The sequence below is a fragment of the Monomorium pharaonis genome, chromosome 11, assembly GCF_013373865.1.
Source record: "Monomorium pharaonis isolate MP-MQ-018 chromosome 11, ASM1337386v2, whole genome shotgun sequence".
NCBI classification, from domain to species: domain Eukaryota; kingdom Metazoa; phylum Arthropoda; class Insecta; order Hymenoptera; family Formicidae; genus Monomorium; species Monomorium pharaonis.
In genome coordinates this window covers 2,361,817-2,383,543 of record NC_050477.1, presented here as the reverse complement: position 1 = coordinate 2,383,543, position 21,727 = coordinate 2,361,817, and the positions used below count along the sequence as shown (strand labels likewise).

At 46.4% G+C, this 21,727-nt stretch overlaps 2 protein-coding genes across 2 annotated transcripts; one reads left to right on the top strand and one right to left on the bottom strand.

Moving 5' to 3' along the window:
* The first annotated feature begins 3 nt into the window (after positions 1–3).
* LOC105837462 (putative Dol-P-Glc:Glc(2)Man(9)GlcNAc(2)-PP-Dol alpha-1,2-glucosyltransferase) lies at positions 4–3,039 on the top strand. The gene is made up of 4 exons (XM_012682264.3): positions 4–1,118; positions 1,326–1,668; positions 1,746–1,885; positions 1,982–3,039. Exons 1-4 carry the CDS (start codon positions 927–929, stop codon positions 2,717–2,719), a joined length of 1,413 nt encoding a protein of 470 aa, XP_012537718.2. The 5' UTR covers positions 4–926; the 3' UTR covers positions 2,720–3,039.
* On the bottom strand, positions 2,879–19,826 carry LOC105837463 (galactosylgalactosylxylosylprotein 3-beta-glucuronosyltransferase P). The gene is given in 7 exon segments (XM_012682265.3): positions 2,879–7,272; positions 7,352–7,509; positions 7,602–7,650; positions 7,652–8,005; positions 8,318–8,523; positions 9,251–9,320; positions 19,669–19,826. Coding segments are annotated over 5 exon segments (1,155 nt in total). The 5' UTR covers positions 8,513–8,523; positions 9,251–9,320; positions 19,669–19,826; the 3' UTR covers positions 2,879–6,873.
* Between the last annotated feature and the right edge of the window lie 1,901 nt (positions 19,827–21,727).

Sequence of the window (21,727 nt, the reverse complement as noted above, 5' to 3'; positions counted from 1 at the left end):
TCGAACGGGAGTGGGATGGAATAGCGCGAAGTTGTGTTGCATCGTCGCGTCGTACCGCGTTTATTCGCATCTTCTTCGTCGTCCCGTACGTATTTTCAACGCGAGCGAACGTCGGGAATGCCGAAAATGAAGTGTCGTGCGAATTCGTCAAGTGCGCGAACCAGTGTGACGAGTGAAAGACGTGCGAGGATTTCGGATCGAACGGGAGTTGCGGCCAACGAACGGCTAGACGAGACGACCAGCCGCGCAGTTATGGTGAGTCAAATTGTTTGTGGATTCGTATATTTTACTGTCTACTCGCTCCTCATGGAGGAGCGAGTGTTCGCGTCTCGTCCTGTTCGCGCCCGGACAGATCGTTGAGACGAGAAGTGAGTCGATCGCGCGAAAGCATTAGGGGACAGGAACGATTTTGAAGTTGTCCCGTATACGCGTATTACGCGCGTTAGGCGGCGCTCACAGTGAACGTCGTCAGGAGTACCAACTCTCGGGTGACGAATTCCACGGAGAGTAGAAGAGTGTACTTCACATTGTGCGAATAGCAAACTTTTGTCGTATCGCCTTCCTCTTCTCTTGCTCCGTGACGAACTCCGCGAATCTAATGGTTAGATTCTAACCTCAATTCCACCGAGCGGAATTGTAAACACAAATGCGCACGTTGCGTGAATCGCGGCGTACCGGCTCTCAAAACTGGTATTTAATTTTGATATATCTTACGATGTATCTTATCGTGAGGTTAAACGTCTGTTAAATGTGCGATCACAACGGCGATACATTCTTCCGCGATTCAACAGGGCATTGAAAACTGGTTAGGTTCAGTTAACCAAGACGCGTCGCGAAGATGCGTTTGACGTGGCATCAGTTTTGTTAAAATAACGTCGATTTTTTAATTAAAATTTACCGACTCTTGTGAAAACTTTACAAAAGTCATGGGCTTCGTGTCTCACTTCGGTCACACGAGACCGAGCTACAAGATATTCCTGGTTTCCACGTTGATTATATTCTTTTCGAGTACCGTATCGCTTTTTCTGTACCTGAATCGCATTCAGTCGGATTATTTCATCGACGAGGCTTTCCACATACCTCAGACGTTGCGATACTGTGCGGGAAACTTTACGCAGGTAAACATGTTGAAGAGATTAACTTGAGATACGCGCTTCTAAGGCCTAGTTTCTCAACTAAGTTTAATCACATTCAGTAGAAGAATTTATTTTAAAATAAATTGTTAATTAAATCCCGGTTAAACTAAATTGAGAAACTGGACCTAAGCGTGTCGCGCGTTTTTACGCGTAACTTTTACACAGAAGTGAGTCGCAAATTGTTTTCAGTGGGATCCTAAAATCACCACGTTGCCAGGCTTGTACATTATCACCACCGCGATATTATCGCCCTTTCGCCTGTGTGACGTCACGTACATGAGATGTATAAATTTACTTGGGACGTGCATAAACCTCTATCTCCTTTATAAGATTAGGAAGAATTTTTGCAAGTCTAATGAGACTGATCGGTGGGACGATTGGTCGATACTCGCGTCGACGTACAATCTCACCCTCTTCCCGCCACTGTACTTTTGGTGCTTTTTTTATTACACGGACGTCGTGTCCGTGAACGTGGTGCTCTTGATGTTTTACCTGCACCAACGTGAGCGCACGATGATGACGGCCCTCGCAGGTAATTATTCTGCAAAGCTGTAAATCTCATTGCGAGGAGAGAAATAAGATGCAAGTAAAAGGTAACGAATCACACAGGTTTGCTAGCCGTCCTCGTCCGTCAGACAAACATCATTTGGCTTGGTTTCCTTACTATAGAACGCACATTAGATATATTCGATCGCAGGATGGAACAACCCGTGCCACTCGGAGTGCTTGCTACTCCGTCGCACTTTCGCGTAAGTAACATCAACATCAAGTACAAATTGCGAACAAAGAGAGAGAGTGCGTTATAAAGAAAAATTAATCTGACAAATTTGTTGAATCACTTCCAGTTAATTTGGAAGCAGGTAACGTACGAGTTGCGCCTAGGTCCGCTGCCCTTCGTCAGGTTCGTCGCGCAGGTGTGCGGCGGTCTGCTCCCCTACCTGACGGTGTGCCTCGCGTTCGTCGGGTTCGTCGCGTGGAACGGCGGCATCGTGATCGGCGACCGTTCCGCCCACGTCGCCACGATTCACCTCTGCCAGATACTCTACTTCTCCGCTTTCGCCTCTCTGTTCTCGTGGCCGTACGTGGTGCCCCATCTGCGAGCGTGTACGCGGTTCCTTCGCCGGCATTGGGCACTCGCGGGCTGCGCCGTCGCCGCGATGCTCGCGACTATACGCTTCAACACGCTCGTACATCCGTATGTCCTGGCCGACAATCGGCACTACTGGTTCTACGTGTGGAACCGATTCATGGGTCGGCATGAGGTGTTCAGGTATCTGCCACTACCGGTATACGGCGCGAGCCTGTTCGCCATGTCGCGGAACTTCACTCACCTGAGGTTCCTCACGCAGATTAATTACGTTATCTGCGTATGCCTAGTGCTGATCCCTCAACTGCTGATGGAACCGCGTTATTTTATTTTGCCGTATGTATTTTACCGTTTACACATGAAAAGGCCAAAGAGGTGGCAGGTCTACTGCGAATCGCTCACGATCCTCGCGATCAATTGCCTGCAGTTTATCATTTTTGCCAGCAAAGTGTTCTACTGGGAGGATCAGCCCTACGCCCAGCGGATTTCATGGTGACGTTTACCACGAGTACAAATGTACGAAATAAAAAGGAAATTCCATCTCCACAAAGTATTCGACGTCTTCCTGCGCATTTCCTCTTCCACGCGTGGTGATGTCGTTGTTAAGAAAAACGAGACTTTAAAAAATAGGATATTAAAAGATAGAGATATAATTATTTCGAACAATAGTTTATTTATTGTTCACAACTGAAACTTGTGGCAAATTTGCTAGATGTTTTGTACAGCAATGGCTTGTCGATTTGTAATTTCATGGTGTATATCAACGTCAGCGCACAATATATTAAACGTGTTCGATCGCTGGTTTGACTTTGAAAACTTTTCATACTTCTTATTTTTATTACGCCCCTTCGTATCATCTTGCCGTGTTATCGTTTTCTTATTGAATATAAATGTTGCGCGTAACAGTATAGTAAAAGGTACCGAGATGCAATCTGCGAATCTTCCTCACGCTTATTCTAAACTTCTTTATTTATTTATAGCGAAGAACAGTATATTGAAAAAATCAGGCCTGATACAAAAATAGTCTCAAAAGTAAATTCCATTAAAAATAAAAAACAAGAGTATTACACGCATCGGAACGATTTTAAGTCTCCGGATTTGCAAATATACTAAATTGAAAGAATAAACCATTGAACAATTTTTATATTGTAATAGTAGAAAATGGCGGGCTGGGAGGGGGGATGTGTGTGCACTCTAATTCTTACTCCATGAAAAAATGCTCTGCAATCCTGTCGAATCCTTTCGGATCTGGGTGTGACATGAATATACATGTAACAAAAGATTAGTTTGTTTAGAAATAAAGATTTTGTATGTATGTACAACTTCCGGCTTACGCGTGTACACTCAGCCTCTGGATTGCCGGAAATTTGAGCATCACTCGCGGTGGGAGGGGGCGTCTTTATCACGCGCCTACATCACGTGAAACCGATTCTATAAAACAATATAATCGTATATCACAAACGGTCTCGAATCAACGCGCTAAGTACTCTCTAGGATTTTTCAGAATTAAAACTAAGGACGTCTTACTTCCTACATATTCCAATAAAACAAGGATAAAATCGTTCACCTACCTCTCTTTCTCTTTCTCTCTCGCACTTTCGTTCGCTCATGTTCTCTCTCTCTCTCTCTCTCTCTCTCTCTCTCTCTCTCTCTCTCTCTCTCTCTCTCTCTCTCTCTCTCTCTTTCTTTCTCTTCTTTCTCTCTACAATCTAACTGCGCGAGAATCGCACATATTGCTTGTCGTAAGTTTATTGCGGACCGTATCCGTATATAAATGAATCTGAAACGTAAATAGCGTATTTTCTGTACACAAATCTTCGCACATTCCGGCAGGATATGTAATGGGAAAAATCTAATGCCATCTCGCTTTCGACATTTGATCAATTTCTAAATAGTGCGATTATCCTATAGATACATTATGCATATATGTTATAGTTGTTTTGGTGTCATAGCGACTATACCTTATAAAACGTAATAGCGATAAATTATTATCACCCACACGCTGGAATTATATATCTATCGCTATAAAGCGTCACATGCTAGATAAAAGTAGATGAAGTAGAGCACTTTTGGAAATTAGAATATCGCAAGAAATTATTGGGAAATCCTTAAGAAAATATTTTAAGAAATTAGCACCCTGATCTCTAACTCATGACACGAAATTTTTCGATATATCGATTTTATAAAGACAGAGTGTTACTGTCGAGAGTACTTCTAGATATATAACTACAAAGATGTGAAGTTTGACAAACTTTTCGTGTTATTTTTTCCACAGTCTTTCAAGCGTTCGTACAGCAGAACTCATTAATGTTCGAACTAATTAAGCTAATTGATAATGATCTACGATTAAATATTACTTTATATAATTATTATTTAATTATTATTTAAATAATAACTTTTTTAAATATATAATTTAATTAAAAGTCATTACGCCATTTTCCACTTGAACAATTTTAACAATAATTTAACAAATTTTAATGATATGGAAAATATTTGTATAAGAATAAAGTTACAAGAGATTACGTAAAATGATATATTTTAATCTAACGATTTTTTAACGAATTAGCTCGAATTTTTGTAGCGATATGTTGTAGTAATGAAAATATTTGTAATTATTCAAAGTTCCGCTGTACAATCGTATTTCGATATCTCGACTGACGATGCCGTCGACAGACAATCGAAATCATATTCTTTGGATTCCGCACTCAGTGCACACCCCTTTCTTATTTCCTAGCTTCTTTTTTAATACTACTAATTCGCGCGAAGTATATTGTGCAAGAAGAATCAAACGTATAACTTTGAATATTATATTCCTTTCTAGGAAGTACATATCTCCTACGCACACGCACGCAAGTACATTGATAACGGAAACGCTTGTCTATTTGATTATAATTCGCTATTTTGTGTATGATCTTGCGATCGGTATTGCGATGAAAAAAATGGATTACACAATTAACGACAATAAGCGTCGTGATAAGTGAGTAAACTTTCTGTTTGATTATCAATGACTGTCAGTAAAAAATGTAGGACGTAATAGCTTGTTATTAACAATTTTAATTTAAATAACTTAGTACTATAAATAAAATATCAGCGATACTGCAAACTGATGGTGGCACAAACAGAAAAATATTAGCACGATCAACTCGGCGCTTAATGTGTTAAATCGAAATGAAGCGCAACTCAAGATCTAAAAGTATTTCAGTCAAATACAAGAGAGAATGCTTGTTTCGGCGAACGTTTTAGGCATTCCTCGATATATTCAGTCATAAAATCAATTTTATATTCTCTTAAAAAATCGAAAAATTTGTTTGGGCTAAGTTATAACGCTGCATATTTGGTGTTTTTAAAACGCTAATTTATGCTGATTCATGCAGAGAGCTAAATAAGTCAAAGATATCTCAATTGTGCACTTCAATTTAATATTTCTCGGTATATTTATCGAAATTTTCATATTTTAATCGCGGAAATTTCCGCGTAAACTAATAACTTTGCATAATTGGCGACAAAGCTTAAGACTAAACTTCGATTTTTTTCGGTGCTTCGACTTTTAAACATTTATCTTCTCTTTCTCGGAATCTTTCGGAGCTACGAGGAATTCTTATTAAAGACTCGCTCTAATTATTTATCCTCGTGATTGCCTATGCTTGCTAATCGCGTAAAGAGGCGGGGCAGGATTGAACGACGATCGTTGGACATACTTTGTAATTAGATTAACGTGCAACGAGTCGGGTTCACTATTCAGAAGATCAATCAGCGTGAAATCGCCCAGCGACATTTCTACTCTTTAATCGAATCATCTTTGATCTCGCGTCGTACTAGAGACAAGTTTAGGAATGAACCTCGCTATATGGAATAGAATGGAATAGAATTGGAATATAATAGAGTATCTACTTGTAGAATTTGAGACGTGTATCCCTCGGGTAGAATAAAGTAAGTGTAAGAGCTTATTAACATTATACAGCAGGTGACTCGTTTGCTTTCTTTGGTCGTTGGATCTACATGGTGCGCGTACTCTTCTTACATGCGTTTAGAGATATTTCGAAACCGCGTGATTTTTTCGGACTAACGGACGAACGACACTATCCCACTATGTGTCGATTAGTATCAAGAAAGGAATTTGTTCACCTTTCTTTTCGCGTTTCGTGCAGCACGCCAAATGCCAAAAAGTAAAGGTGCAAATAGACGGTTTCGAACTCTACGCGTAAAAATTTTGTCACCGAACTGTCGTCGAGTCGTTGCGGTCGACTAGCGTTGCCTCAGGGATCCTACTTTAAATCCTTTCTCTCCGTTGCGGTATCCTTTCTCAGAGGCAAGGGCGGACCGCCTTTGAGGCGAGCTACTTGTTGCGAATGTGTGTGTGTATGTGTGTGTGTATGTGGATATGTGTGTAAAAACTGATAAAAAAACGATTCGTTTTATCGGCTACGCTTAAAGGTAATTAACGGTTTTTTTTCCCCCGCTCTCTCTCATCATGGGAGAGAGGGTAGATATATACTTTTAGGCACTGAATCGCACAGTTTTCCGCACCTAGGAATTCCCCTGGAGTGACACCGATGAACTAGTGCGAAGGAGGGGGGAGGTGGCGGGATCAACACACAAGATTCAGGTTCGAGCAGTTCCACAGCATCTTCGTTGTCCTCCCGGCCGACATCATACTATCTGCTGCTTGAGCTTCACCAGATTCGTCGCGCCGTAAAGCTTCATGTCCAGCGGCGCGCTCGGCTCGTTCTTCTTCGTTTGCGTGTGCCAGGCGAGCACCTTGGTGCAATTGTCCGCCAACAGCTGGGCGTCCCGCGGCTCGAACGGCGCCAGGCTCTTCAGGAAGCCGTCCTCCTCGTAGCCCGCGCGGAACGGCATCGTCGCGTTCGGCCGCTGATGCAGGAATCTCACGCTCACGGCGAACCCGGCCATGTCCACCGGGAACTTCCGACCGGCTACCCAGCCGTCGTAGAACCCGGCGAACTTGCTGTTCTTCAGGATCGGCGAGCTCAGCCCGAATTTGGTGCACAGCCCCACCGGAAACATCGACACCGTCTTCGTCTTGCGAATCTGAAAGGCACGCGTCGAGATAAAATCCTTTAGAAAGGACTCTTTAGCGAAGAATCTTGAAATACGCTTTCATAAGTACCTCGTCGAAAAGTTCGATATCGTAGGTATTGTCATCGTCGGCGAAGTAGAACACGCCTCTCGTGGCGTTCGCTCGGATCCACTGCAAGCCGCGATTTCTGTTCGACACCCCTCGCGGCTTGGCGCCCTTCTTGAGCTTGTATTTCTCCGGCATCGGGGCTGCGTAAACGTAATAATTCGACGAATTATTCATATTACATTAGTAGTAGACGATTTTACGACACGGATTTATATTTCGGAAATTAACTCACCGATTAAATGATCGAACTTTAAGCCCGTTCTCTCCAGTAACGCGGTGACTTGCGCTGGTGGCGACGGTGGCGTCTTCGATGACGAGCCAGTGTACATTTCTCACCAGCATCAAGGTATGGGCCATCCTCGTGAGTTCGGGAATCTGTTCGGGTCTACGATATGTAGGCGTGATGATGTACAGGGGTTCCTCGGACGTTTCCTCGATCGGCGACGGACGAGTTGACGTCACCGGCTTGTACACCGCCGTCTCCGGGGGTTGCGATTGCGGCGAAGACTTGAGATTACTTCTGGAGGCCACCGAGACATTTTTGTTTAACTGATTGATAAGCTCCTGCACGAGCATCGAGCTTACTTCTGGACTCAGGCCGTTTGTGATTTGTACTCGATACACGGCGTATCGAATCTGCAAGGAGAAATGACGATTCATCTGACTCAATATAGATCCCAGTAATAATTGATATAAAAAAAATAATAATATAGTATATTGTGTAACAAGTGCGATGAATCGGCTATTGCGTTCACCCGCACGTGTGGGCAATAACCGATTCGCGTTGCACGCAATATTTTTTGTTACCCGTGCGTGTGAATTGACAGGTGAGAAAGGGATCGCTTTCGGCGCACAGGTAACGAAAAATGCTTTGCCAGACAAGAGATAAGTTTCACTCTAAGGAAATACCGAGCTCGCGGTACAGCGCAATAAATATCAATCTTTTACCATTTCCTCGGCGAGCCTTGGGGTTTTGCTGTCACCCTCCTCGCCGATCGGCAAATCCCCAGCATCGTCCGCGGAGGTATCGGCATTGAAGGCCGTTACTTGATCGAAGGTAACGCCGGTGGACAGGTGATATTGATAAAAGACTACGCAGATCCCTATCAAGGCGATCACTCCCATTTTCATGGACGGCTTCATTATACTGATGCCTGGTCACACAGAAGGAGGAACGTTTGAAAACAATAGCGAAGATAGGAATTAATATATTATCAATACAACGGTTTTAACGGTGTGACGCGATAAAAAAAGGTGAGATAGTAGAAAGGGAAAATGGATGGGGTCGATTAAATTTTTTGAAAAACTCCCCTTAAACTATATATTTAATGTTTTTAATCTCGCTCGGAGAATGGGAGTGGAAGATGAATCGGGCTATAGATTAAAAATTTACCGCACCTCAACTTACTCTCTACCGACTACTTTCCTGCACGACGCGGACGCGAGCTAGGCGGGTTACTCTCTCACGTCCTATTCTCGTATCTCCTCCGGACTGAGCGAGCTTCCAATTTTAATCTGATTCACACGGTTCAATCCCAATTCTGAAGGAAAGGTTGGCCGCCCCGTTCGCCGAGCATTAGTAGCGCATATAAATGGATATCATGCGGAATTTTGTACACGTATAAAATGTAAATTTTAACGGCGCGAGTGAAACGAGAATCGACCGTGGAAAATTCACTCGGTGAATTAAAACCCCGACGCACTGCATTGAAACGCGTTTCCCGCCGTTCCATATTAAAGCGCCCGACGCGCAGATGATCCCGTTTTCGCGTGATCTCGAGCGGAAAACGCCGAGCGTTGCTATAATAGCCCCCCGCCCGCCGCGGGGGGGGGGGGGGAAGGGCAGAACAGAAGGTTTGAAACAAAGATGTGCTCACTCACCCGAATGCTACATGTGTCGGCTGTTCCGTCGTTTCCTCTGCCTCTCCTGAATCGCGAGCTGCTTCTTGCCCTGTCGTAAAAGTAATTAGTTGTCGTGATATCTCACTTCCCGCGAGGCGAGACGTTTTTACATCTAGAGAGCGATATGATATATAGCCGCTGTAATTTATCGCGCCTCTTTGCGACAGAAATTCGCGCGGGGACAAAAATTCTCGAGACACCGCTGAACAAACCTTTCGATCCGCGTACCGGTAATTACGACTAATTGCGACCGTCCACGTGAACTTGATTATTACAATTATTACCTGACGCGTCTGCCTGGCGACGGCCGAGAGTCGATACTCGATCGAACGGACGGTCCTCCCGAGGTTTAATTATTTTCGCGGGTCATGTGGCATTTCCCAAAGGTCCGGATTCGCCCGGAGGAAGACGAGAGAAAGAGAGGAAGAGGAGGAGAAGGAGGAGGAGGAGGGCGCAGGCGTAACCGACTAAGCCGATAACGCGTTCACCGGAAGAACATCCGTCAGGACCTCGCGGACTTTGGCGATAAAGCGAGCGACGTTTTAAGCGAAGGGCCCCCGTCGCTAATGAGCGACGATAACGTTCGAGATTTATCTCGGGAACGAACGAAACGAGCGAGATACGCGCATTTCGCGGCCCTCCCGCGGGATGCGGCGAAGCGTGAAGCCGGGACTCCCATGGGCTGCGTCGTAATTTTAGCCCGTCCTTTTAAACTTGATCTCCGCGGGAAAAAGCAAAAGAGAGACGGACGCAGAAAGAGAGAGAGAGAGAGAGAGAGACGCATCAATTTCTCGCGCGCGATTTCTTCTCCCCGGTATCAGGCGGTTCCGTCCATCATTAATAACCGTCATCTTCCGTCCATCCGTATATCGCCCCCTCGCGATTTTATATCCTCTTTAGCGCGCGAAGACAATAGACGTTCAACACGGCGGTATTCACGACGTATGATAACGCGATGGAAGAGAGAGAGAGAGCTAGGACGCTTTTATTTCTTACCTCTGATGCTATTGCGCGGGGGACCCTTTTTGTTAACGCGATGTCGTGAATAAAAATTTTATCTCTCTCTAGCTCCGTTTCTCCGCGAGGAGTCTGAGCCTTTCTCTCCATTCATCACTTCATTAAGCGAAGAATGCGAGTGTGCAGGTAGGCTCTTTGAAAGCCGATAATGACATTCTTTTGAGCGAAGTAGCTCGCGAAAGTAGAATCCGTTGCTATCGTAACGCGGAATTCTTACGTAAGAAGCGCATGTCATGTGCAGGATGACGACGGGGTTCGCTCTAAATTACGTGACACCGGGAATTTAACGCCGTCTCTCCTGTGTGCGTCGCGCCATCACGAACGCACGCTCCCTTACGCCCCGCCTCATCTCGCCGCGTCTCGGCGACGTCAGCGGAAAAAAAAATAAAGCCGGCGCCGATAAGAATCTACCATCTTTATCTCTTGCGCGTCGGATAGCGCGCTGGCAGGCAGGAATCGCGGAAAATGGCGGAAATTCACCGATTAAAAATTTTAAGGCGTTACCGCCAATGATGTCACATTCATCGCGCGATGAATTATCGACGCGATATCAATTTCATCCTGATTCCGTTCCCAAAAATATCGAAACGTCGTGAATATTTATTTCGCTGAAAAAGAAGAAGGATGACGTTCTCTCTCTTCTCTCTCTCTCTCTCTCTCTCTCTCTCTCTCTCTCTCTCTTTTATTGACGATAACAATGGAATTAAAAACTCCATTTCAACTTAAATGTCACTCTTTTTCCTCTTTCTCTCTCTCTCTCTGTTTTTTACTCGGAGCGCTCTCGAAAGTTATATCTGTCAATTTCGTGATAAGGTTTCTGATTTTCCGAAAATTCCGAGCATGACGAAGGCGAAACGCGTTTTTCCATCAGCGCGATAACATCTCTGCCAATGGGGGAGCGCAGGGGAGAGAAAGTGATTGCCTCTCGCGACCGACCAAATACGGTAAATCGAATCGGTAAATACTCGGCTGGAAAGAGCCGAACGGCAACGAGCGAAACATTAAATTCACCTTGATAAATTTCGGTTTCACCAAATGGCGGGATAAGCGGTGGATCTGTCGCTCGATCGATCGTAATTAAGCGCCGTGGTAAATGCGTCTAATTCTCCGACGCGGCTTTGCCTGGACAAATCGCGTAGCACCGGCGAGGTTTCTTAAACGCGCCTATTTCAAGACACACACACACACACACACACGCACACAGCATGTGTGTATGCGTTCGATCGATGCAAATCACGCACGGACGATTCAACGTGAGTACGTAATTCGCGTAATACCGCTTTAACACGGCGCTCGTTGATGTAACAAGATTTTACAACCGCGTCGATCATTTGAATATATTTCACCTGTCCGACGAGGCTGCTTATTGGCTGCGCGATTCGCTCACAATGCCCATTCAAACACGCGTGTGAAGTTTTTATGAGAAGACCTTCTATTGTAAGGTGCAAACAAGGTCTTAAGGAACGTAACAAACGCGGCACCGTGAAAGCTTATCGATTGTGCCACCCACACAGAGCCGTTAGAGGAAGCGTCGTCGCGTATTTATCCTACAGCTCCTGAATGTTTTCTGAATTAAATCGCGCGTTACGTGTTGCGTCGCGAGATTCGCGTACTTCTTCTCTCCAAAAGCGTAGTGTCGCGTACGGTTTTGAAAATAATTCAACTTCAGTTCCATCATTGATTTTAAGTAAAAATAAATTGTCGCTGGAAAATTAATTGTCCTGTTCGCGATCTTTTGCGCTGAAATGATAACGAGATTTACGAGGAAAATAATTAAATATACATCCGCGGTTGAAAATAGAACAAATAACGTGTATTTTATTCAGCTTTAACGATCTCCCTTCGCGAACATTTCCAACGTATATACACGTACGAGATAATATACAACACGGTGATCACGTCACGCGAGAATTTTCGGGATCGAACGTGCGGTCCCGCTCGAAATTGTTTTCGATTGGCCGTCGGTCTCGTCGATTAATAATTACAATACAATGGCTGTCTTGTTTGCCAGAAATTTCGCGTTGTTACGCAAGCCTTTCAAACTGGAGAGGAGGACGAGAGGCGAGGGGGAATCTAAATCACCGCCGTGATAGACGCGGGGAAGGAGGGATTCGCATAAATTACTAATTAGATTGCGGAGTGGGGGTGCGGGGGAGAAACGAGTGACCCGGCTCGGGGATTCTTCTTGCTTCCGTGCCTTGGCTGCATGAGCATTTCATGGCTGATCAGCTCGCGCTAACTAACCGTGCGCCGTCGGATAATCTAGATAGGTAGGCAGGTAGGATCGCCGGTCTCTGATCTAAATCAGTTTGCAAATCGGCGCGGCATCGATCAGCGCGAGGCAATTTACCGTCCGATTTAATCAGAGGCGCATCCACGTTGTTACTGAACGTACGCGCGCGCGGGTATGGAAAAAAGAAACAGAAAGAAAGTCGTGTACGTTTGTAGGGCAAGCACGAGTCGCGTTTTTTTCCCCTCCGAATCAGCTCGGTAATCCTCCGACTTGCGTTTCGCGCGAAGGGCCGTCGTCCTGCTTTATTACCGGCGTTAATAAGAAACTGGCGTAATTGGCAAGCAAATCCCTCGTTCGAGTCCAAGTCCACCATTGTCCGCGCGACGTTTTTTTCTTCTCCCTTTTTTTTTTTCTTTGTTACGCCATTCAAGGTGCGGGCCGACGTTGCGACGGCGAGATTGCACCCGCGTATATATCCGAATAGAAACGCCGTGTGATATCGCCAACGGTTGAAACTTTTGTACCGAGGACTTCTTCGCCGGGGCGCGCACTCCGCCTTAACTCCGATTAATTAAATCTCCTCGCTTCGGAGGAACCGTCGAGAACTCGAACCGACCGAAATTTTAACGTCAATGTCGAACGTTCGTTATCGAGTTGGTGCTTCGCGTTGAGTTGGAGGCTAATCTCGTTTGCATTAAGTCAGAAAACCAACCTTATCATTTACCCCCTTCTTCGAGCGCATATTTTAGCGTGCGCTTATCGCGCGATGTGTTTATTTATTACGTCTTTATTTGCCCGATCTTTATTCGGTATCTCTTGGGCGCAACTTGGCCCCGCGTTCTCTTACGCGCGAAAGTGTATGAATTTCAAAGATGCGAATGCGAATCGAGACCGTGCGCGCCGTCGTTCGACTTTAGAACCAATATCTAAGAGCATTCCTTATTTGTTTTCTTGGAATATTTAGCATGTATAAAACGTCTACTGTATGCGCATAATTGTCCGCGTTAGCCTTTTCCGGGGGACTTTCAATTTTAATGTAAATACGCGGTTAGTCATCATTTTTTGTTCAATCGTTTATGCATACATACATACCAATCGGCTGGAGGTTTCCCGGACGGAAACCGGAGCGCGATAAACGCGCGCCGATTAATCGCAGCTTCCGTAACCAGTGGCACTTATCACCCGTCGCGGGCTTTCGCGGCGTAGAGAGCCAGAAGAAGACCAATTAACGCACTTGTCGCGCGTTTGCCCGGCGCGAATCAATTTTTCAACCGCCGGCGCGCGCGCTCGTTGCTCTAATCGCTCGCGGCCACCGAGAGAGATGACGAGGAGCAGCGGCACTCTCGGTTTCCGGGGCCGATCTGCTCGCGGCATCAATCGGGCCGCCACCGTTCCGCTTGGTCGGTCGCACTTGACCTAGTTGATCCACGGTAGATCTCGCGGAATCGGCCGAAATCACGCGCATCTCGGCGCGCGTGTCTCACTGCTGGTGATGCGGCGTCCCATCGGAGTCGACACAACGACGATGACGACGACGAGGCCGAGGCCGCGGACACGGTGAAACACGGCGACGCAATCACGGCTGATTCGACACTGAAACGTTTCCGCCGGTTTTCTCCTACTCGCGTGGCCGCTTCTATAACGCGTGTTACCCCACCACGCCGATCGAAGGACCGTCGTCGTCGCGATCGTACGTCGCGAGACGGAGAAGGAGAGTTTGGTGTGTGTGTCTGTGTGTATGTGTGTGTGTTCCACGTGTGCGTGCTGCGCACGGTCCACGGATCAGATCACGTGGCAGAATCTATTAGCAGATTGCTGGTAATTCGGCGTTCAGTGGCGGCGCGGTGACGACGCGCTTTCAGTGAACGGCGAACGTTTTAGCCCCGTGCCGATTTTTCATTTCGTTTTATCGCGATAAACGCGAGATAAGTGAACGTCGTTTCTAATTAGACAACGAGAGAACGGGAAGGAGATGGAGATGGAGAAGGGACGCACGGAGCGCAACGTCGCGATTTTTACAGAATTCTTCCCTGTTGGGGCGATATGTCGCGTACGATATTTATATCCAGTTGCCGCGCGAAAGCATGGATGACGTATATATGTTATTCCCTGTCGATTTTTCCCGCTCACGGTATACGAACGTAGGCAGGGATATTTCTGAAACACGCCGTATTTCACAATAGAATTCAGATCGAAGCACGGACAAGTTTGGAGAACCTTACGAATAATGTATATGCGACCCGCTCGTGCGACGCTTCCGATCTCCTTCTCGACGACGGATATGCATGTACGATTAAGCCTTCCGTCGAAAATACAGCCGCCCACGCGTACGACGCTCAATATTGGAAGTATGTCGAACCGCGCGGCGGCGACGGCGGCGGTTCAATTATTTTATTCAAGAGAATTTTATTCCAGGAATTACTTCTATCGGTGTGTGTGTGTCTCTGTAAAAGTTGGATCGAAGGATACATAGTTATCCTCTCTGGGGGCACATCTGTAAAAATAGAGCTCCAAAGTATTTCAGGATCGCTCGGCGAACTTTTTATCAATTCTGTCAAACGTACATGTCTCGCGCCCTCACGTGTCGTGCCTGCCGGCAAATAAAGCAAATCGGAATAGCTCCGCTGCGTCTTCATTTTATAAGAAGCGAGCTCTATTCCGCTTGATATTCTCTTTGCGCGAGAGGCACGAAATATATTACGCGAATTGTGCGTGCGTGCGTGGAATTCTCACCTCGCCGAGGCGCGTTAATAAAAAAAAAAACGCGCTGTCAGCGGTCTCGGGCGCGCAACAGTTCCGGCGGGGACAGTAATTTTGCGGCGCGAAATACGCGATTAATCTACTGGAATCGCGCGCGCGTGGGGAAAAAATTCATGGTTTCGAGCCCCCCCCCCCCCCTCGACATTATTAAGCCTCCAATTAGCCGTATAAATGCGCGACGTGCCGCGCGGGCGGCGAATGTGAAATTCCGCCCGCGTGTTTCGCGCGCGCGACTCGCCGACGTTATCGGATAACGTTGTAACTTGCATTCGCCGTGCCTCGGAAGTTTACGCCAGCGGCGAAAATGATACGATACCCGTGCATGGTGGCACGTGCTCGCGATTACCGCCGACACGCGCACACATACACACGCACACACACACGCACACACGCGCGCGCGAAAGGCAGAAAGAGTGCGAGTACGTGCGAGGGGGAAAGAGAGGCGCACACAACGTTATACCTAGTCGTATATAATGATCAATAACGCGAAGCAGAAATGAGGCAGTGGTCGATGACGAAGGACACGGCGAGAGAGAAAACCGTTCCCGAACAGATAAGGCATCGAGTTATCGTTCGACCGGCGATCGAGCGTTTCTTTACTCGGTGTGACCCGAATAAGTAATTAGCCGGGACGCCTAAGAATCGTCCCACCCTCCGTCACCGATTTGTCGCGATCGATTGATTAAATATTTAGCGGCCCCGGCCGCGAAGGGTAACCCGACGCGGCGGTTTAATTTCATTAAAATTTCCGGTATTACCGCAGGCGCTCGAGTGAATGGCAAATACCATCTTGCTGTCGTATCAACATGTGCACCCCGTGGTATATGAGTATAGCCGGCTTTACACAGCGATCGGGCGCTAAACAAACGGGGAGTGCAATTGCTCGACCACCGCGCTCGTTCGCGTTGTGCCTGCGTCTTCGGTACGTCGTTTCGATTATACGTGCTAATTAGATAACCGCCTGAAGGAAAGTTTTGATGCCAGTCGTTGACTTTAAGCGCCGAGTATCGTCGACGTTTCCAGGGCACGTAGTTAGTACATTCTATAGCAGGTGGCTGTAGAACGAGACGTCTTCAGCTATATAAAAATCATGCGAATGAAACACGACATTTCAATACTTGCCTAAAGCAATTCTTTTTTTTTTTTTTTCGAGGAGTGTAGGGGGAGGGTAATCCCCCACTATGTAAACGCAACGATCGCGACGACGACGGCGACAACGTGGGGAAAGATACAGCGCGGAAGTTTGATCGATTCGCATTCAAGCCGAGCGGAATTTCGGGGCAGGTATTTGCGCAAGCTAACCCTCACCCTCCCTCCCCCCCTCCCGATTCCGCATTTGCTTTCCGAGCACGTCGCTGGTCCAGACGAGATTCTCGAGCGCGCAATCTCGCGAGGTCGTCGTAATTTGTAAAGCAACTTTTGGTATCGGAGGGGGAGGGAGGGGAGGGTTTCGGCAACTAATAAGAAGTTCTTTCCCGCCGACCCCCGGCGTACACCCCACATAGCCTCCTATGGCGCCCTTTGATTTCGAGGGCACATGGGCCACCCTGCTACTGGTCGATAACCGTTCGGCAGACACTATGTGATTCTCTCTCTTACTCTCTTCCCTCCTCTCTCTTTCTCTCTCTCTCTCTCTCTCTCTCTCTCTCTCTCTCTCTCTCTCTCTCTCTCTCTTTCCATTTTGATACCCCTTTAGCTTCCCTCGATACCTCTTACCTACACGCCCATGGGCGTCGGCAGAATTTTTCATGCAAACGATAAGATAACAGTAACTGATACAAATTAATAGAATACATTAGTCATATTTAATAAAAGAAGAACACGCACACACAGGAAACAACGAAACAGTATAGTTTTGTATTAAAATATAGTTTTGTATCAAAAAGCGTTTTAAATGTCAAAATTTCAGCGAAATTGTAGCTACAGATTTCAATATAATTTTTCACCTTTTTTTAAGAGAAAGAGACAGGAATTTTCTTTTTTTCTTTCTTCAGATTTCTAATTTTATTTGATCAAGATATTTAATGTAAAAATAACAAATTTCTCTCCCATTTATAAATATAAGCACATGTAATTTCTCTCTTCAATTTATAAATGTAATCATATGTAAATTACATTATGTTCGTGATTCCATTCAATTAAATCGCGAATCGTATAATCGTAGAGATACTAACGTAATAATTAAGTAGAACGTGAAATAACATGGAGTATAAGACGGCAATTCACAGAAGAAAATGAGGGTAATAGGAGGAGCGAATGTTGGCGCGTTAGGACACTTGAATGGGAGAAACTTCGGCATCCCTGAATACCAGGAACTTTGTTTAAACACATTTATGCACGTTATCGATTGGAGGACCTGTAATGGTCTGTGCCTAACGAAATAGTGGCTTTTAATGAAACTTTTCTCCATTCCTCGTTTCGAACATTAAAAAAAAAAGTGTACAAGGTGCATCCTCTTAGATTCCGTTCACGGCGCCCATGTGTCTCCCTTCCCTCCTCTCCCCTCTCTCTATCTTTTTCACTCACTACCATTCTCCATCCATTTCCGTCCATGCCACCTTCGTCGTCATATTGATCGTGACTTATAATACCAACATATGATGTATAATGTTAAATCGGGTATCTCGCCTGCCATCTCTCTCGATAGAGGCCTTCCGTGACCGATCCCGTGACGGGACGCGATGAAGATTACGAGTGGGATTATCAATAAGGAACTGTTGGCATACTGCCCAGAAACGTGTGCTCTGAATAAGCCAACTCGCGATCGATGAAGGTCGCGGTCGATTGCATCCACGTTCGATCCACGCATCGAACGTTCAACGAATCGAATGTCATCGCATGTTGGGTTTTTTTTCCCTTTCACGTTGCTATCTTTCCTGGAAGGAAAGGGAGAAAAAAAAACACCGATAACCGCGTATTGAATTGCGTCGATCGATACTTATCGAGGTGCCTTTTTTTGCGAGACGAGAGTCTGCAGATTGATAATGATAGAATGGATTGTTTACTCCGCGTACTACGCGATAGATCAGGCGTAGCGTCACGCATACTTTCGTAATTCAGCTCGTTCGATCCAATCCAATTACCCTTCCAATACCCATCGCGCCAGAATACGTGAGACCTTTCTTATGTGCTCGTAATTTCCTTAGGGAATCGCTCCTCTCCACGATCACCATGACCTATCTACTCGTCGCAAGCGAGAAACGATCAATCTCTACTTTTCGCTAATTGCGAAAGCCTGCAGAAGGAGAGATCTCTCACCTAACTCTCGCCCGTCTGTCTCTCATAAATCTTGGGTTCAAGTGAACGCAAATCGCTCACATTCGCGACGGCGACTTTTCCGTCGATTCCCTCCTTCGGGATTCAGGTTTCTGGCCGATGTCCTTGCTCTTCAGGACTTCCCCGATAAGTTAAGCCGGCTAAATACATTTCCACTTCCTTTATTGACCTTCCGGTATCAACCCACCCTCTCGGTGGCAACCCCCGCTCTCAGTAATCGGTACCACGTAAAGATAGCGCCACGGTCGCGGTCGAAGACCATTCACCGCGAACGGTAGATTTAGATGGATTTTGAGGGTATACCGGGCGCGTTGGTACCGAACGCGATCAAACACCGTCGGCTGTTCTCTATCCGGTTCTCGTCCCGGGTTCGAGTGAGCATTTCTAACTGACAGCTATCTAAGGACAGCTCGTTTCTGGGAACTGGTGGTTGAGGTTAAGCCGTCGGGTCATTAATCCAGATTAATCCCGGCAATCTGTCAGAGTACTCAACCTTGGGGAATGTGAAACGTTAACGCGCGCTTCTATCTAATGACACTCTGGATCCTCTCACGAGGCTCTCACCCACGAAGATACGAGTCTCTACCTTGAATTAAACATTGAAATCCATGTTAAACGCGATCGCTTGGTCCACGATGTAATGCGTCTCCTAAATAATTGAATCTCAAGGGTGAAAGTACACGGAACCCATTGCGAACAATGGGACCCATTGCGAACAACACGCACAGTGTCCGCGAAATTCGGCGAGACGTGAATGCCGTGCACTGTCACCGCGAATCCGCATTAATCACCAGCAGATATTTTTCAACTTGATCCCACGTTCCACGTCAATCCGCCCGCAAATGCCAGATGGTACGCGCGTGTGAAGTAAAATTACGAAATCCCCGATCGTCCGGGCGGCTGCGAATCGCGGGGAATCGTGTTTCCCGGCGAGCGGGGGAGAAGAAAAAAAAATGGAGCGTCGCGAGGGTGAAAGAGAGACGGCAACGTTCGCCAAGGAGGGGATGCTCGTCTCGACGGGGTCGCGCGCGAGGAATTTTCGCGGGACGCAGGAAACTCCGATGCAGCTTTCCCGCTGCACCGTCCGGCAGCGGCATTGCGGCATACTCACCATAGTAACGGGGGTTACTCGTCCGCCGTCCGCCTCTCACTGTGTCCGGACAGCCGTCGATCGGCAACCGCGACAGCCACCACACTGCGGATGGAAGCGCGCTGCTAGGGATACGCTACTATCGCTGCTGCTGCTAGTGCTGCTACTGCTGCTGCTGCTGCTGCTGCTGCTGCCGTCGCGGTCGCCGCTGCCGCTGGTGTTGCTGGTGCGTCAGGAAAAAGCGGGAGGGGGCAAATCCACCGTCGTTCCATGCTGCGGCACGCGAAATTCGCGCATGTACCCTGAATAGCAAGGACGCCGCTCCGCGCCGCGCAGCCGGTCAGATATATGTATTAATCGCGTGTACACACATACACGCGCGAGCGCGCGCGCGCGCGCACACGCGACGCAAGGCGTGCGCGCACGCTCGACATTTCGGCCGGCCCGTTCCGTTCGCAGTGGCTGGCTGATCGAAAGAGCTGCTCCTGACCCTTCGTCCGCTTACGAACGCTCTCTCTGCCTTAGCCCTTTAGTCCCGTGTACACATGGGAGAAGGGGGAGAGGAAAGGAAGGGGTGTTCCATTTACAAACGGAGCTCCACGGTTAATCCTCCCCCTGCATTACTTCAAATCCCGAGGCGGCGCGCGGACGCAATTAGAAAACTGTATATCTCTGCGAAAGTCCCCGATCGAGAGAGAGAGAGAAAAAAAAAATTACAGGAATTAATCGCGTGATACAAGACTACGCTTTGGGAATAGACATTGGAATCAGAACCAAGCGCCAGGATCGGTTTATTCATTACTCGTACTTTCCGCAAAGATGCAGTGGCAGTCCTCCATGTACATGTATTTGTTGCCGCTGTGTTGGTCTTCCAATAGGCACATGACCCCCCCTAAATACAATTGAGTGTATTTTGCACGTAAATCAATACGTTAGTATTGCATCGCTGGTCCATTGGTGACCATCGCCAGCGGAAGTCAGCTTTAGGCAATCTGTAATTCGCTTTGGACTCAGAGTAGAATTCGGAATAGAATTTATAGTCTTATGTATCTTGAGCATATATATTTTAATATATTCCTTATATACATATTTAGTATACTACATTTTAATATATATTCTTTTGTACATTTTTTTATTGTAAGAAATTTTTGCATATATACATTTATAGCAAAAAAAATATACATATGTATTCGCGTTCATCGTTCCAACGATTTACTACCGTACGTAGCAAACTTGTACGGTGTCTCGTCAAAATCATGATTGTAAATGTATATTTTTTTTTGCTATGTGTCTTCTTGTATTTCTTAGTCTTCTCAGAAGTATGATTACCCCTAAGCGTATTTCTGTGGTGTGCGCCTTTTACAATTTACATAGATAACACGGGACGTACAATTTTAAACATCGCAGTTTCGAAAAGCCAGGCGATTCTCATGAGTAATACTCGGTGGCTTGCTATTGCGTTCCGAGAGGTAGCGATCGAATAAAAATCACATGTTTCTAATCGAGGTCGGGTCGATTCGGACCCGGGTCTCCGGCAGACTCATAACTCACTGAGCCACAATCGCTATATAAATGTATAGTATAGATACAAACAAATATATTACAATAAATGTAAGAATATGTTTCCTTATATTTTTATTTGTTATATATTTATATATGACTTATTATTGTTTTATTACAACCTATGTACAATACATACAGCTGAGGTGCTATTTGTTCGCCAATTTTATAGCGGGTCGTGCGATTTTTTTTCTCCGAGTGTGCGAATTGTTGGACCAGGCTGGATCGGGCTGAAGACATTCGGGGAGAATACGTGGAACGATGTGCAAGGATCGTTGACGTGATCTCCCGCGCTTGTCGTCCTGTGATCGAGATGCGAGTCGGCGATCAGATTTGAACGCCTCCGCTTTGACCGGAGCCGTCCAGTCCGGCGGAGCGAGGCGGCGCGAGAAAGTCGCTTTGATCGGTCGAGCGTGCCACGTGCTCCGGCACGATTTTTCGACGCTTATCAACAACGCGTTCAAATTCATCGCGTTTTATCGGGCCGGCGCGCACGAAGGTAAACAACCGTAGTGTCACC

Coding starts and splice junctions, on each gene's coding strand:
- LOC105837462 (XM_012682264.3), top strand. CDS start 927: ATGGGCTTCGTGTCTCACTTCGGTCACACGAGACCGAGCTACAAGATA. Junction 1,119..1,325: donor GTGCGGGAAACTTTACGCAG/GTAAACATGTTG, acceptor AATTGTTTTCAG/TGGGATCCTAAAATCACCAC. Junction 1,886..1,981: donor CTACTCCGTCGCACTTTCGC/GTAAGTAACATC, acceptor AATCACTTCCAG/TTAATTTGGAAGCAGGTAAC.